The following is an 18,775-nucleotide window of genomic DNA, read 5'->3' as shown; positions in this document are numbered from 1 at the left end:
GTGAGGGTCCATCTCCAAAGTGGCTAACCACAAGTGTCTACAGGCAAGCACAGGAGCAGTACCCAGAACCTGAGTAACTATGAGACTGGTATTTGCCTGAAATGCCAGGATTTTTTCAGCTCCAAAAACATTTTCAAAGTCACATATTTACAGGAGGAAAAAAGATTCAATTTCATTTTATTTTTCTGAATCGGTTTAAGACCCAGTGCTCAGAGGCATTAACACATTGCAATTCTGTAGCCAGGCCCAGGCTAAAGCATTCCTCAGTTTTGTTTAAAAAACCAAAACATCCTTTGCAGCCTAGCAAAGGCAAGACCACAGAAAGGAGAAGTTGGAATATGAACAAGGCACTCCCTGTTGCCTAAGACTTGAAGAATAAGGATTGGTACTGGTCACACACAAAAGAGGAGGCGATGTGCAACAGCCTGGGTTGTTTTCAAAAGTATGATGCATATCGATGACAAGCAAGTTTTTTGGCCGCAAAAAATTGCTTTGCTGTGCTTCCTGGCCAGTGATGCATGAAAAGTGCTCTCATGCCTGGCCTGCACTTGTATTTCATGCAGGGAGAGCTGTAAAGTTCCAGCTCCTGATGTTGCAGCAAACCAGAGTACCTTGTACAAACAAGAACCCTGGGGAAAACCAAAACAAGGGGATACAGGAGTTCACTCCTGCTACACACTTGGAGTGGCAAAGAAAGGCAGAGAGGAAGGGCATGAGTGGTGCCTTGGAGGCACAAAAGCAGCAGGAGAGAACACAGGCAGAATGGCCCAAAGAAGCCCTTGGCAAGGAGCCGTGCTCAATGGTGCAGAACAAGGCAAAAAATCCCCAGGGACTGAGGTGACTTCACTTATAAACATTACTTTCAGTGGTGTCTGTTGAATCTAGACAAATATTTTAAGAATGTGTCAAATTTAACATCATCCCTATTTTCCTTTTTCTAAATAAAAGATGTCATACTTTAAACAGACCACTTAGTACTTGAATAAACCTAGACTAGACATCTGAGCAGTCAGAAAAAGATTTGCAAATCAAAACTCAGCTACAATTAAACATCTGTTCCTTATCAGCTTCATTCAGAGTTTTCTTAATTCAGGGTTAAAGACTGATCTTAATTGTACATTGAGCAAACATATTTTTACTTTGTATTAGCAAACTGTAAGTAACCACAGAGTCTGTGTCAACTCTGATATATTTCACTTGTTCATACGTGCATAAAATACGGTCAGTGCTGGCATCCTTTAAATGCCTTTTGTCATAAATATTTAATTAGACCACTGACTGAATGCAGTAAACAGACCAAATAAGATCTTCGTTTGCTTCTAACTAGCAATCATTATGCACTTAGCACTTCTTTTTGTTTCTTTGAACTGTTATTCTCTATTAAAACACAGTTTATATTTCAAACAGAAAATCTAAACTAATCCTTACTGCAGATCCCAAATTCAGTGACGGAATTTCTTCACAACTCTCTAGAAAAGCACAGAATGAGAAGAAAAAAGCAAGTTTATTTCCTCCACAAAAGCAAGAGATACAAGTAGTTCACAGTAACATATTAGTAATTTGTACCTCCCACAGAGATCAATTATCAGGAAATGAGTAGGTCAAAATTACATCATTTGCACTGTGTTAAAAAATTTAAATTGCTCCTAAAAATTAAGTCTTAAAATATTCCAATAGTCTGCACATTCAAGCTATTAAAACTCAACTGCCATTACATCTCAAATATTACAATACTGAATCATGAACCAAGGTCATTTTATCCTTTAATATGGTTCTGTCATTTCAAGCAAGCACAAATGTTCAGTCACAGTCTTTGGCAAATACCACTCATTAACTTTCATCCTCAGTACCTTGAGAACTGTGTGTCATAAACTTACAGGCTGTTATTCCTTTAACTCTCTTTAAAGTAATGAAAGGAAACTGCAAGTTTTTTAACAATACACAGCCTGTGAAAGCTGTTTTAAGTCATGCTCCTCCTGAACTATTCAACAATAGCTTCTTCCTCTTTCCATCTCTCCAGGTATTCACATATTACTCTGAAGATTCTTAGGCTAAATAGGTGTTATCTTTAAGAGTTACAATAGTTTTAAGCTTAAAATAATTAAATTAATTGCTCATGCTCTATGAATGCACATATTGTGTACATGTAACTCCTGTTGTTTAGTAAAGTACTTGCCTGCAATATTATTTTGTGATTTATTTCAGAAGATTCTTTTAAAGCAACAGAGCACAGAAAATCAATCAATTATATTAATATGGAACCTATGGACTTCAGGAAGTAAAATACTAAAGGAATTTAATATAACATTGTAATGGAGGATATTTTTCTGCCTTATAAAACTTTACAGGTTCCAAAATAACAATATAAAGCAAGTTTGAAGAGTGACTGGTACAAATGTTCATAATACTACTCCCACTCAAATTTTAGTTCCCCAGAGCAAGTAGCCAAGATGCAGAGTAATTATTTACAGACCACATTTTATCAACCGTGAAAGATTAAAATCAGCATCTCTGCCTTGGTGAACTGAATGCAGTTCATTTCTGGGAAAGATGAAAAACCGCAAAACACTACAGTGAGAATTTCAAATTACAAAGAACTGATGAACAGGTTTCACCTAGCACAAGGTTTAGCTCTCAAGTCGTGGACTTCTCTAGGCAACAGTGGAGTACCTCATGTGTTGCAGCTACACTGGCATTCACACAAGGATATTTGGAGAAGCTATACTCCAGAAAGATTACAAACCAGGTCCTTCAAATTTGCATCTTCAAAAGTAATGAAAGTACAAAGACAGGTGAGAAATAAAAAGAAATAATCACAAAAGAAACTGAAATATCTGTTCAAACAGTTCCACAGATAAAGAATTATTCACTTTAAGTTCAAACTGTCAAGTTCATATCACTCAGAAGATCTATTAAGGCAAAATAAAGAGTTCTCAGGGAAAAGAATAGATGACACTCAGAGATGATAAATCAATTTACAAAGTAACATCAAAAAAGACAAACATCTGAGATTTTCTTTATACTGAAATCTAAAGATCAACCATGTCAGGCATGCCTGGGGCAATGGGAAAGACATGCAAAAACAAGCCAGAAGAAATAACTCCACTGTCAAATAATACTAGGTGGCTGCAAAAAAGAACTTAAATTACCAATACGTAAAACCCAAGTGGCAAAGAAACAAAGAAAGGTTCAAATGTACCTGTAGTCTTACAGCAATATTTAATAACAAATTCTGAACTACGGAAGAACAGCATCAAATTACAGTCATTTGAAAAGATGTTTTAATATCCCATTATAAACATGCTAATTCTCCAGGAGTGAATTTTTCTTTTTTTCCCCTGCAATTTCATATATAAGTATACTATCTCAACATTTTAAAGCTATATTCTTCCCAACTGAGCACTTCCCACCCGTTTCTATTCTGTAACATTCACCACAGGAATTCACTTTCAGAATATTTTGTCACAGAAACTGGCTTTTGTTCACTCTGATATATTTCTCAATGCAACTTGTATGTCACATATACTTCTTTTTTCCAAAAGGTGCTTTAACTCAGTATAGATTCCAAGAAATTGTCTCATTAGGCAGAAGTTACAGCAACTTCATATTAACTAGACTTTAAATTGTAATAAATCCCTTTTTATTAATAATAGATAATTTAATATAATATACAAAATATATATATAATATGTTTATATAATAGATATATAATTTTATATAATAGATAATTTTATAATAGATGTTAAGTTTGCACATGTACCTAATTCATTCAAAATAAACTGATCTAGTTCAAGTTAGAATAAAATGCACATACATGCAAATTTTTAGTGCTGTAATTAAACATTAAACTGGATTGCAATTTTTGCTGGTTTGTAATTTTTTTCTTAAATAGTACATATATATTCAATTTCTTACATATATTTGCTTGAAAAACTCCCATCTGAAGATGAGAGTACAAAAAAATAAAAAAAAAAAATAAACAAACAAAAAACCCACCAAAAAAAACCCCATGTCTTTTTCAGCTGACAATAACGCAGCATTAACCTCTTGCTTATAGGGATCTTGCCATACCAAGACAAGAAGATCCTTCAGAAAATAAAGATTATTATTACAAGACCCAATCTGTGGTAGCCAGGACAGAAAACAAGTATGTCAACAGACACCAATTTGCTTCAGCCACATTACAATTACAGGACTTCACCAACTCACTTAAACTAATCCCTCTGCCTGTCTCAGATTCATACTATGGAACTGAAATGTTTCAGAATATAGCTGAACTCAATTCACAGCAAGTTAGTATATCCACTTGTCACTTGGTAAACATTAAATTTCTAGAAATGTTTAGTGGAGCATGGAGAGCTTGGTTCAGAAAAATCTCTACAGAGCTTTTGCTGCCTAGTCTAAGTCTCAGAGATGATACATTTTTAAAAAACCCAATTCCAGATGAACTGTCATTAAACACCAACCTTAAGCAAAAACTGTAGCCTCCTCTTTTCTAATACAACTGTTTTACATATTCTGTAAAAGCTCACCAATATTTTCCGGAATTTAAATATCAATTTTTTAAGCTTGAAAAAACCCCTATTTCAGTCATCTTTGAGAAGTTCTTCTAATTTAATATGTACTAAATGTTACTTTGCAAAATAAGAAACAAAATTGGCTTTAGTGCTGGAGGGGAATGGAAAGTGGGGAAGGGGTGGTTTTGTATGTGCAAAAACTGGGTTTTGTACAAGACATTATATGAAACAAGGTTTCCTTCTTTCCCTATTCAAAATCATGTTATGAAAAATTAAGTATGTTGAAATGTTTTAAATCACTGGAGCTGAAGAAGCATAACCACAAATATGTCTAAAACTAAATTAAGCTCACAAAGCAAAAGGGAATATAAGCAGGATAGAAATCTAACCATCACGTGGACAGGAGTTTAGAGAGCAGTTTCTGGTCTACTGAAATGGCATTTCTTCCTAAGCCCACAGACTATTGTCAGTGGATATTCTGTTCTCTCAGGAAAAATTATGAACAGGTTGGACAGAAAACAGAATGGAAATAAAGTAAAAAAAACTGTCAGGATTCTTCATCTAGCATCTCAATCTAGATGCTGCTTTTTAAAAGAAGGGAAAACAGAAGGAAATGAAGAAAGAGGCGTCAGACTAAACAACTGGCATATATCATGGAATTCAATGAGCAGTAACAGAAAAGCTGCTATTTTAGAATCTGTTAATAGGAAATGCTAGGGATATTATACCTGAACTCATCTGCCCTTCCAGACAGTATGAAGTCTTAAAGTGCAGGCTTGCAATTGTACAAGTGCAGAACAAGCCTAAGAGATCTCAATTACTTAGGGATTCATCTTTAAAAAAACAAAACAAAACAACAACAACAAAAAACCAAAAAGCTAATCCAAAAAAATAAAAATCCCACTAAAAAACCCCAGGGTAAAACAGGTACTTGTACAACCATTACAAACGGGTGAGATTTCATGCAACTGCTTTTTTCTACAAGCAAAAAGTAAGTGAGATCTAACCATATTGGCTAAAAGGGCCATACAAAAAACTATGAATTTTAAGAACATAAGATGGCATTAAAAAAAGCGTTTCTCAAAAATAGGAATGACATTTGCTTCCCCTCCCCCAAAAAAGAAAATCCCAGGAAGATCCCCTAACTGCTGGGACATTTCCAATGTGGTCAAGTTTGGCCTTGAAGGAACATCAGCCAGCTCACTGAGTACTGGTGAGTGTATTCCGTAAAGTCCCATGGGACTTGTCTCTCCATCTCAAATGTTTTCACATGTAACTATAACCCTCCCTTTTTCCATTCGTTTTCAAATCACATCTCCAAGCTTTTGCCATTAACCATTTACTGATTAGAACATGCACAAGCTGGAAGAATAAAGTTTTTCTGACTGAAAGAGTTTATGTTCTAAGAATTATGCATCAACACTTATTTTTTAAGAAAAAAAGCATTACTATTAATTCAAGATTTTCTATTTAGATTTTAGTGAATCTAATGTATAAAATAGCTGAACTCAAGTATTAAGTTCTCATATTATGATTCATCACTGTGACTAATTAATTGTATAATATTTTATATACTAATTGGCCACAAAATGCTCCGTATTTAGTTACTGCTGCAAATCCTGATCAGCCTTGATCTGTGTGCTGACACTGAAGCTACTGCATCATGGCTTTCCTTCTTCTTATGCCTGTTCCCAGCTATTACCTTACATAAAGACACATACAGTAGGAATGAACAACTGGCAAAATTTAACAGAGACTAAATTAATGAAGTTTGATTTTCATATTTCGTCTTCTTTCACACTCCTTTTAGTTTATGTGAATACAAATTGATGCAGTTCTAAAAGAAAAAAGGAATAGGACTGCAAGTCAAACAGAAAAATCCCCAATAGTGTATTAGCTCAGATTTTATTCCTGATTACCATGAAGGTTTAGAATGACTATTAGAAAAAGACAGGGTTTTACCAAAAGCCATCAAATAACAGTAATGAAAGCAAGGTGTTTTTCAGTTTTACTTTGCCATTAGCAAGTATATATATTTTAAATACAAATAAGCTGGTCTACAATCCATAGTAAACTGGAAGAGGCATCAGGAATGTGAAAATCATGACAATTGCCCAAAACTAAAACCTAATTTACTTGAAAGTCAACCAACTGGACTTTGACTGCAAAAATTTTGTTTCTTTGCTTTTTGGTAACTCTTGTATCATTTCAGTAACTTTGTAAAAGCAGAAATAAACCAACATTTACCCAAACACTAAATATTGAACCAAGACTAAAAAAGAGTATCAGAAATCTACTAGGATCTTTTGCAGAAAGCACAAACTGAAATTTCAGTTATCAGTTGATAAAGCTTTCTGAGACTTTAAGTATTTTGATATGGTAGTAGAGCATAAAAAACTCTACATGTATTTAAGAACACGAATTCATCCAGAAAATTGCAGTCAGCACTGCTCATGTCCTATAAATAATTCAAGTGAACATATAAAACAAATTGTTTCTTCATTACTTTTTTCCCCTCCTAAATTACTTTTACTATTGTTCTTACAGGAAACTCTTGCTGCAAATAATGCGAAAACTTATTTCTTGGCAAATGACTTAACTGGATCATGACAGACTTAAAATACTGCAGTTATAAATACAAAATGGCATATTAGACCTGTGGTATGCCACCACTTCATTTAAGTCTCATTTTAGGATGGGGAAAAAGCCCAGGAAGATAAAACTTACATAACCTTCAATTAAAACAGAGATGCTATTCAGATTTAAACATCCTGATTTATGTGGAAAAAAAATCCCAAACCAACAACTACTCCAGGGTTACTACCCTGCAGTCAATTTTTGTGAAAATGTGGAATTAGAACAGAACTTTGAACATAAATATATCTTTTATAGCTGTAATGGAGTTTTTCTTTCTGAAGAAAATTTATTTTAAACTTTAAAGTTTAAAAAGTTTAAATTTATCTCCAGCTGAGATAACTTAAAAAAAATTAAGGAACTCAAGAAAACTTTATTAGCACATGCCCCACTACCTTCAGGAAAACCTTAATGTTTTAGAAAAATAATCAAGTTTGAGCTGTGAAATAGCAGCTAGTGTACTGCAGAGGGAATTTTAAGAATAAAGTGATACAGTTTTAAAGATGGAATTTTAAACTGGAACATTAACTTAGTCCTAGTGATAATGTTAAACACTCAGTACAATGAAAGCAAGTTTTCTTTTCCCTACAGAAAAAGCTCTTTATGTAACAACTTGATGCCTTACCTCTAGGTCACAGCTGTATTCCGTGCCATCCAGAAGCATCACCTTACACTGCACAGTTTTGATTTTCTTTGGAGACTTCTGAGGAATGTTATCTATTTTAATTTCAGCTGTCTGCACTTCTTTTGTCTCCCTTTTTTCTTCTTGTTTTTCTTCCTTTTTCCCTGCAACTTCCTCTACTTCTGTTTCTTTACCATCTTCTTTGGAAGGCTATATAAAATACAGTTAAACAAACTCAGAAAGGAGGATATTTTAAACTTGTTCATTCCTTTTATAAGATACTAATAAATAAGACAGTAACCATTCATTAAAGTTATACACATACTGGAATCACAATAACCAGCATAAGCATTAGGGTCTTAATTTAGGGACCAGATATTCTTGCTCTCAAACCAGAAAAGGTGCCTTTTTTTCCCTTTCCTTGAAATGAGGTTTGGTTTTTATAAATATGAGTTATTGGCTTTCTTCAAAAGAGAAACAAATTTATTAAGAATCTCCAGGAATTATACTAAACTAAACCCCAGTGTTTATGAAAGTCAAGTGATACAGAATCATAGAATGGTTGAGGAAGGAAGGGATCTCTTGAGATCTAGTCCAATGCCCCTAGGGCCACGGAGGGCAATTTGCCCAGGACCATATCCAGCTGGGTTTTGGATATTTTAATAGGGGAACACTCCACAATATCTCTGGTTGATCTGTTTCAATGTCTGACTCAGCCCTTTACCACCCCAGGAGGCCTATCATCTGCCCTACCACCACCTGGCCACGTCCCTTGCCAAGGAAAGATCCTATCAGCATCAGAGTAAAAAACATTTTCTTGTGTTTTGAGATGTAATTTCATGGGTTTAATTTGAGTCCCTTGCCTTTTGTCAGCTAACTGCATACCACTGAGAAGGGTCTGGCTACTCTGCATTCCTTCCTTTCAGGTATTAATACATACTTGTAAGATTCCCCTTCCTCCTTCTCTTCCTCAGTGACCAGTGTCAACTGTCCCAGCCCCTCCTCATACAAAGCATTCTCTGTGTACCTTCGCCACCCTAGAATATGAATGTTAAGAGCGGACATGCAACTTCACAAAAAGTAGGACTGGAACCTAGCAACTGGAATAGCTGTCATTTTTTTCCCTAATATGATCCTATCAAAGCTTTACATGAATTACATAATTCATTAATCAGGTAATTACACCAAAGTACCTATGAGCCTTCCCACACATACCTGTATTTCAGCACTGCTAATGGAGTGTTTTTCTTTGTCATCTGCTTTAGCATTCTGCCGGTTTTCAGTTGCTTCTTCCAAGCTCTTTCTTGGCTGAGCCACCCCCTCTAGTGCCTGGCTTTCACTTTCTTCAACTACTTGCTCTTCCCCCGTGGCCCTCTTCTTGGGCTCATCTCTGGGCTCTGCCAAGGTGTATGACTTTTGTTTCTTAAGCCAAGGGGGAAGGAAACGAGAAATACCCTTGCTTTCAGGTGAAGATTTTTCCTTCTTCTGGCTACTTGGACTACTTTGGTTAGTTGGTGCTGGGACAGAAGAATCTTGAGCCTCTCCAGAGGATGTTTCCCTGGACTTTTGATCTCCTGGAGTCTCTGATGCTTCCTCAGGTTTGTCCTTGGCTTTGTCTTGTCCCAGCTGCTCAGAATCCTTCTTTACTTCAGTCTCTGACCCAACTTCAGTTGTCATTATCACAACTGACACTAAAAGAAGCAACAATAAAGATAGTTTTGGTATGTAGCATCACTACTTTTACTGACTAATTATTTGCAGTAATTTGTAGTAATTCATAAACTCTCGTAGATTATTAAATTTATTAGGGTTAAAAAAATACTTCTTTCCAAATTTCGAGTTCACAAGTAAGACCAGTAAGCTAAAACTTAGTGCTCTGCAGGTAAGATCTATGGTTTCCTTCTCCTTAATAAAATTTCAAGTGTGCTCGCTGAAAGGCAATTTTTATTATTAGGTTCTCCTAATGTTATTAGCCAAGATTATTTCAGAAGTAACTTCAGTTCTCTTTCTACTGAGCTCCTTAGCAGACCCAGAAAATGAATTTTCAGAATAGCAACGACCTTCTGTAAAACTAGTAGGTACAACCCCCCTACTATCTGGTGACACTTATGAACTTAAAATAAATTATTGGAAGTGAAAGAGCAAGATTACCAAAGAATAGGACAAAAGGAAGGTGAGCATGATAGCGAGTATAAAAAATTGGGAAATTATAAGTCAGTGATACTGTTGAAATTACTAATAATGCTGGGGAGCATACGTTTTTAATTAAGGTAAGATTGGGTTCTTAATAAGAAGTTAATACTAATCAACATAAAATCATATATAACTCTTATACTCTCATCACTTCTGCTTACTCTTCCTTCAGTGAAGTTAAAGATAAATCACAGTATTGTAACAACAGGATACACAATAATAACCTTTCAACTTAACATTATTGGTATTTATTGAAAAAAATTAACTAGATAAACAAATGGTGTTATTTGTGTGGCACTGTACTGTGCTGCATTGTTTCAAAAGTTTAATATAACTACTTTTTTCCAATTTGTTGAAGTGAGCTAACAAAAATAAGCATACAAGAGCCAGACAAAAGTTTATAATGGTTAGAATTCATTATTCTTCTGAAAACAATTAATTTAAGATTGACGGTCTGTTTTTCTGGCCTAAAGTTTAGCAGTCAGTTACAATCACATTTATATCTTTATAACATGGGAACCCTCTCTGTTATGATTGACTTCAGTGGATGCCATTAGAGGCAGGAGGCTCTTAGGTTCAGAACTCTTGCTGAACTCCACTGCTCCCACCAGTGCCCAAAAAGAGTTAAGGTTATTTAGCTCAGACTTGATGCAATTAATCTGCACAGCACTTTAAACTGCATTTGAAGCCGACTGAGAACCAGTTTCGATCACAGGGCAGCAGCAACACTTTGCCTCCAGGTTTCCAAAGCACATACACAGGCAATCAGAAATAGTTAAGCTAAACCAATCCCTAATGTGAAAGAAAGAAAAAAGGAAGCTAATAGAGACCTAAACATACAAGAGAAGCCATTCTGGCCAAAGAGATGAGCAATACTGAGCCAAAGGAAACACCATTTTCACAGTTCTCTTACTAAGAAGCCTAGACATAGGAGCCTTGAACTAGCTAAAGGCAAATTCACATTAAGCATCTTGAAACCAAAGCAGCTACAATGGTGTGTGGGGTTTTTTTGTTCATCATTTAACACTTCACTATCTAAAATTAAAGCATTCCCCAATCAGGAATTAAATTAAAAGTTAGTACCTTTATGCTACACTAGAGACTTCTGAATACATTTCAACCTTAAATATTACAGTTATGCAGCCATTTCTACAATTTTTTATAAAACCCTTCAAGTTTCAATACTACTATTAAAGCTTGTGATAGACTATTACACATTATGTAAGCACTATTTATTTCAGAGGTAACAGGCCTCTGAAAGGCAGGTTTCTATTTGACCATTGAAATGAAAGAATTTGCTATTTAAATCCATGTATTAGTATGCTAGTTCTCAGGCTGCTACAGATCAAATTACATTTTTCTATCACCCTTGCATCTCACACAGAAATGCTCCTGTTTGTTCCAAATGGTAGGTATCTTATTAACATAACAATGTAAAACTTTATTATTAAAATGAAAAATGAACAATATCTAGACAACCAAACTCAACTTTCCCTGAGAAAAATTGAAACTTCTGCTGATCAGAGAATAACAATCCACACTGCTTAATGAATTCATAAGGGAGGTTTCATAAGTAACAGAGATGGTGGTGATTTTTTTTTCATATATCTCTAAGAAAGAACCATTTTTTTCTCAGAAAGTAGCTAAAACAATTTTATAATACTTGATATACAAATCTTCAAAGAAGTTATAGAGAAGCCACTATATTTCCTGCACTTTTTGTTTTACTTTTCAAAATATGCAGAAATGCATGAAATACATGAGCAAGCTAATTAAAAAATCATTACATACCACTCTCAAAATTAATATCGCAATTTGATTATACAGCCAAAAAGGAGACATCTCCAGAAAATGCTTTAGAACTAAGCAAAATCAGTCACCCTGCAAACACCTCCCCATGATATTGTTCTAACAATAAAAGAAACTGAGGATATCAAGTCACACATCTTAACTGATTAAATTTAGACAGAATAGCAGTGGGTGGTACAAACTTGCTCAATGGAAAACAAGGAAGGTTTTGCGTTTCCAAGTATCCAGGTTTTCATAATCAAAGTTATAAGGAGAACTTGGCTTTATACTGCAGAAGCAAGGGAAACTTGTTACAACCCCTGTCTGAAGAGGTCTGTCCGTGTTCACTCAATGCCTTTATTTGATGCCCACAGCAGGAGGGATTTCTTTCATTAGCTCCATTTCCCACAAGCTTGTAACTACAGTGCTTTTTGGGGAGGGGAGAGGGAGAGAAGAGGAATAGACAGGATAACCCTACAAAAGGAAGCACACCTCTCTGCTGAGCCTGTATATTTCTTTATACTCCCAGTAGTGTCTGAATTAACAGTGAAGAGGTGGATGAGTTAACCACACAAGGGCACTGACCAAGAGTGTAAGTTATAATCTTCCCAAAACACCTACCCTTCTCTACCACATTAGCTTGATACATTTCTTTTTTCCAGAGCTGCATGTTAGGACAAGAACTAGCTATCCCTTGAGAAACACAAACTGAGTCTCACATTCCCTATCTCAGTGCTCTGTTAGATCCTCCACTTTTGTAGTTCATGGAAAAAACAGAGATAGGGAGGAAACCAGGTTTTCTGAAAGTGGCTTTTTCCTGATTCCCTCCTGCCCTGATAGGGAAGACCTCACCTGATCTCACACAGCTCTGGTGTAACAGCCAACAGTGTGCCGGACAGCATTTGTCTCACAAGTGATATAGGGAAGAAATAAATCGAATCAGATTGCAAATCTAGAATTCTCAACTTCAACTGCATGTTTTCTTGCTTTCCTGTCTTCAAGTAAATTCTCATTTATTCTTACTATGTAGTATGAGCTCACTAAATAGTTTTGCCCCTATAATCTTTTGTAAGCTCTGTAACAAGTGCAGCAGGATGGGGTCCTCCTTATCTCTCCTTTCTTGTATTGCAAGGTAACATTAAATCCGTGTTTCATTGGAATTGAGAAAGGAGAGTAACAATCTTGCAGCAAGAGTAGACTAACGGAGAAGGAACCTTACAGTGATGCTCAAATAAAGAATTGCCAATGTCTGAATGGAGAAAAGAATAATCTTAGTAGATTTTGCAATTGACATTAAGCCGATGCACATTAAACCACAAGTGGTAACAGATTTATCTTTTGTAATCCTCCCAAAAACTTGGCTCATGCCAACTGAATGACTACCTAAACTGCAAGGATGAAGTTGGGAGTGGGATGGCAAAAAGTACTGCAAAACACTTTGCACTTTCTGAAGAGAAGGTGAGTTTGTTAAAACCGATCCCCCTTTTACAGGAAGCAGATGATCTGCCCCATTTATAACTCTACCAACTTCCCCAAGCAAGGGTGCTGACCAGGAAGCAACTAAGACAACAGATATTCTCACTCCTCTCCATTCTTCCCTTTCTCTCTCTTTTTATTGCACTGAGAAGAAACTTAGTGCTGGCCCAAGTTCACAGCTGAAAGCAGAAAAGGATGTTACATTCTTTCCTGACACTCTTTCAGGTGTACAGATTGTCAGCTGGTTGACACCTTTCTTCCAGTTTCTAGCATAAATTCTTGAAATGTAGTTTTCTGACCAAAAGGATTCCTGGCACCCTCGATAAACTAGAAACAGAACACATATCAAATATATAATGAAGTTTAAAAATAAAAAAAAAAAGGGGAAAAAGAGAAGGAAAGAAAAAAGTAGGGTAGCTCAAAGGTCACAGACAACATTGAAACCAACTGCAATAAAATAAAGTTTTCTTTGATGATGCATGCTTTAATTCACTGCTTCTGTTACAGTATTTCTTATTTATCAGCACAGACAAACAAATCCAGGTCCTTTTTCCATACATTTCTGGATCTTATTTTACTTATTTTCTGAGTACGTAAAAGTAGAAAATGCAGCCCTAAACTTGTTTCTTCCTTTTTCAGTTTGTTACTGAAATTCCTAGCAAACTCAAGAAATAAAAATGGCTTTGATAGTTTTATCTCCATCAGTCTACTAGTATTCACAGAGAAATCGTCATAGAAACAAAAGGGGAAAAAAAATCAACCTACTTCTACAGAAATAAATTACAGCTCAGTGCACTAAAAGCCAATGTGTGTCTGTGCAAGTCAGGTAATTTTCTGGATCACCATACTATTAATAATTTATTTTTTAAATCTCTACTTTCATAAATATTCCAAATATTTATCTCACATGGGCTACAAACAAAAAAATCCAAAAATATATCAAAGAAAATTTCTAATATCTGAAAAAATATACATGAAAACCTGAAACAAGGTCATGTATATTTCAACTGCCTAAAACAAAGCAAAAAATATTCCCAAATAAAGTTGTTTATTTCTTGTCATATTATTGATCTGAAGCTCAGCAGTAGCCTGATCTGCATTTCACAGTTGGTTGGGACACATCATTCATGCTTGCTGCTTTCAACATGTAAGATTTGTTGATATAAAAGCTATAAAGAAGTAAAATCCCAGCCAGAACAGTTATTCATATTTTAGAATGTAGAAGAATCTGGTTTATACAGTAGGTAATATCTGAGAAACTTGGTACTACAACTACATTTTTTCAAAAACATAAATCAGTTCTTTTCTGTAGAGCACAATAATTTATATTTCAAATTTGGCTGAAAGTAGTAACTAATTAACTTTATTTTAGATTTCTGCTAATTTTGAAACTTGTATTTTATCATTGGTATATAAACAACAAAACTCGTGGTATATCATGATTCTGTGTAGCATTGTTTTGCTGAAGGTGCCAATATAACCTGCACACATTCTATTAGCAGACAAAGCAAAAAGTAAATAAAATTTCTCCTTTTAGTCATTATTTAAATGTATTACTACAATTGAAAAGACATGGAATGCTCTGAACACCAAGGAATGAATTCTACCAAAGAATCAAGTTTTCAATTTTGAGATCCTTAAGAAAGAGAAAACATCTCTAAAGTTAGCTTAGATCAATTTGCAACATTCACATCATACAGTTCTCAACTAAATACTATCCTGCTGTCAAATATCAACCCAAAACCACCCCAGTTCTCCCACAGGAACTTGCATCCTTCTCTAACTGTATAAATACACAGAAGTGTTTATACATACAAACATGCTTTGAAACCTGAATCTGGTAATTTGGATAACATTCATTTTTAAGCACATTCCTAAAACAAAATAGATCATACAGAAATCAAAGATCAAGTTCAGCAATCTAGTGAGTATGATAAAAAAGTTACAACAGAAAAAGCAGAGGAAATGGGTACATGTTTTATACATATAAAATCCAACCACCTATTTTAAAATTATTAATCAATGATGATATCTAGTAATTGCACCCAAACCTAGGTATTTACACACACTGAACGTGACAAGCACTGCTCCAGCCTGCTCCTTCCCTGACGATCACTGTGCACAAAAATCAAGGTTAACTGCAGAGCCTGAAGAGACAGACTGCAGACTCGGCTTCTTTGTGAGTCCCTGCAGTAGCCACAGGGCAGAAGCCTGTCACAGTCCATTGGCTTCCCAGGCTGTGACAAGACAGCCAGAGCTGGGCCCTGGACAGATCTCTTGCTGTCATGGCTCTTCATCGCAGGCTCAGAAGGTAACACATTGAAAAACAGACTACCAAGAACAATCCTGTGCCATACATAGCCAAAAAACCCCCCCCAAATTCCTTCTTATAAAGCTTCACAGTTCATGGAGGAAGCTTAAGGAATAATTCAAGTGAGTAGACAACCAAATCTCTATTGATACAGACTTTGCCTTTGTAATAATATCTCCTAATGAAAGTTTTTCCTAAATGTAAGCCCATAAAAAAATTACCCTTTCTCCTCATGATTCTGCTTTGGCTTTCTCCTAAACTGGGAGCTCATTCTCAAGGAGGTAACCAGGTGAGCAAACTGACATTGCCAGTCTGTGTATTGGTCAGCAGATGGTGCCATAATAGTTGGGAAAGTCAGTAGCACATTTAAAGGCCAAACTTTAAACAGCAACAATACTGCAATTTCAAGTGTAATTCCCAGATTATGACAAGTGATGGAATGTTTTCATAGAAGAATTAGCATAACATATTTTAATAAATATAACTTCAGAGCCAGACAGTGAATCATGACTCCATAACAATAAAAATTAGTTTCACGTGTACATGAACACGTGTGTGTCTGAATACATTCACATATTCACATAACGTCTATGCTTATCTCCAAGAGTAGAAATGGCACACAGTGGTTTCCTCCCAAAGAATCCTATGCCTATCAAATATAGTTTCCATGGAATTATAGGCATGTCGCAGTGCCTAACAGTCCCTAAGCTAAAAGAAGCTACACTCATAAGCATCCTTTTATCTAGATAATGAAGTCACTATTCAAAGTAACAGGTATTTTATTATCCTTCATGTTATACCCATGCCATTATACACTTAATGACTTCCAAACATGTAGTATTTCCCTCCCAAACACATTCTTGTCCTGATTTAAATAGTAAAGTTTCTAGAACTCATTTTTATACTGTGATAAAATTATTGTAGTTGCATAACCATTCCTTGCAATGCACAGAACACAGAAAACACATCATAAAAACACTGGCAAGTTCCTACCTAGGATACAGAGAATTTATAAAGTGTAACCATTCCTTGCAATGCACAGAACATCATAAAAACACTGGCAAGTTCCTACCTAGGATACAGAGAATTTATAAAGTAGCTCTGCAACAACAATGAAAGACAAATACTAGTGTAATTCTGTAGATTGCTGTGAAGATGAAGAAAAAAAATCAAGGACATAGACAAAAAATTGAATGTGACAGAAAAAACTACTTCTGTCTAAAACTGCAAAGTGAGTATCTGTAGTTTCGATAGAATATTTTCACAATAAAACTATTATGTTGACAAATTTCTGTAAAGCAACTCTGGGGAAGTCACCTCTACTCTCTGTAAACTCAAATTACATCCTGGAACATTACTATTTCTCAAAACCCTTTTTCCTGTTAAAGCAGCACAACACGTACCTATTATTTATCACCCAAGTGCCTCAACTTTTCATAGAACATCCGCCACAGGCCATCTCCATTTTGCCTGGTGCATAACTTGGTTAATGAAATCCATATACAACTTTAAAGGTTTAGTTTTAATGGATAAGTCAGTTGAAGGAAAACTCCAGAAAGGAAAGATATACTACAAGACATGAAAACCAGTGAGGATTCTTTAAAAGCTATTTTTGTTAAAATTTATCTCCTGACACCGTGCAGCAGCCTAAAAATGTCTAATAAAACCAAGAAAATAATGTTGGAAAGTGCTGTTTTCCAAACCAAATGAAATTCAGTGAAAACTGCATCATGTTTGTAACAGCACCTATAGAACATGTAAAACTCAACCCCAAGGCCTTCAAGAAAATCAGAACATAAATACTACACTTAGCCAAGTTGCAATGCCCACATTGGAAACTCAGATCACATTTAAGCAAATATACAACCCTCAACTCTCTTTGTGCTATCTCTGCCATTCCCAGAGATAATAGAAATCTGTTCCTTCTGTATTTTCAATCCACAAATACACTACTATATCAAGGCAAAGAATAAGTCTCAAACAGCAAATTCATTTAAATCAAGAAATTTGTCTTTGCCAAAGTACCTATGCACAAATATAATCTTTTGAAGATAGCTTTGTGCTCTTCCCCAGCACTGAAGAGAATGTTGTAATCTGATGAGAATCCAACAGTCATTCTGAAAAGCTGTATTGAACAAGTGACCCCACCCAGGCCCTGACACTGCTAGAGAAGTACATGCTCGAGTGGAAAAACGGGATTTAGTTCCAAATTCATTCCAGCAGACAGAAAATGAACATGGGTCAAGAGACAGCTCTGTTTTCCTGTTATCTGTCCAACAAACTAAGATCAACACAGATTTTGAGAAAAAACTCTGCCTTGTTTTTAAAATCAACTCTGCAAGTTCACAGTGGGTTTTGGCTGCTCACATTAAACCCTGATGATAACCACAATTTTAGAGATTAAAACCAGCAGTGAGTATTCATTTGTTCCAAGCAATGCTGTCCCTCCAATCTCCATTCCTATCCTTCCACCCTATCCCACCTTGCCAAATGGCTGGTTCTTTGACAGTCACAAAATTTCACTGAAGGCAAACATTTACATTTTTCAATTCTTAATAAAGAAGCTGTGGGGGGGTGGGGGCGGACAATGACAACCCCATTTGGTTGATTTGGAGGTGATTGATTTTTAGATGCCACAATAAAAAATTCCATTTCCAACTAGCATTCTTTCTATTTATAATGTATTGGCAAGATTAAAACCAGGCTCTTTTTATACTGACAACATTATGTTCACTCTTGCATGCAGTATGCTTACAAGGCAATTACAATAACATAGTTAATCAAAACACTCGCCAACTTGGTGAAAAATAATGTACTAGTACCTGAGAATTTTTTGTACTGCAAACTGGAAGACACCAGTGTAATAAAGTTCCTGAATGGTGGAATTCCAGATGCACATCATTGTTTGGACAAGTATCCATTTCCTCTTCAGTGGAAGTCATATAGAGAATTATTACCCTCTCACATGGTTCAGGAAGTGTACAACAGTGTGCAAAAAGAGAAACTTCTGCAATACTAGGATTCAATGTCAGGGAAAAAAAGAAAAGCAACTAGTCTGTGCTTTCAGTAGAGAAAGGGACCAGTACACACACATTTAAAATTAACTTTCATAAGCAGATGCAACCATTTACTTTTTTTCACAAGCACATTGAAGCTGAATGTCATACAGATGTGGATGCTACTGAGATCACATTCAAAATGCCTGCTAGCTTTTTATTTCAGCTCATCCAACTT

At 35.6% G+C, this 18,775-nt stretch overlaps 1 protein-coding gene across 14 annotated transcripts in view; it reads right to left on the bottom strand.

The window, feature by feature from the left end:
• EPB41L2 (erythrocyte membrane protein band 4.1 like 2) overlaps window positions 1-18,775 on the bottom strand; it is a 111,462-nt gene that overhangs the window by 53,990 nt on the left and 38,697 nt on the right. For all 14 annotated transcript variants that reach the window (XM_039707793.1, XM_039707799.1, XM_039707794.1 and 11 more), the window contains exons 3-4: window positions 8,989-9,464; window positions 7,777-7,983 (exon numbers count right to left, since the gene is read on the bottom strand). In XM_039707793.1, coding sequence (XP_039563727.1) covers window positions 7,777-7,983; window positions 8,989-9,450 — 669 coding nt within the window. In that variant the 5' untranslated portion in view covers window positions 9,451-9,464. The remainder of the gene's footprint in view (window positions 1-7,776; window positions 7,984-8,988; window positions 9,465-18,775) is intronic.

This window comes from Passer montanus, unplaced genomic scaffold (genome assembly GCF_014805655.1).
Source record: "Passer montanus isolate IOZ18808 unplaced genomic scaffold, ASM1480565v1 scaffold2, whole genome shotgun sequence".
NCBI lineage: Eukaryota > Metazoa > Chordata > Aves > Passeriformes > Passeridae > Passer > Passer montanus.
Note: the sequence above shows the minus strand (reverse complement) of the source record. Positions and strands in the feature narration are given on the sequence as shown.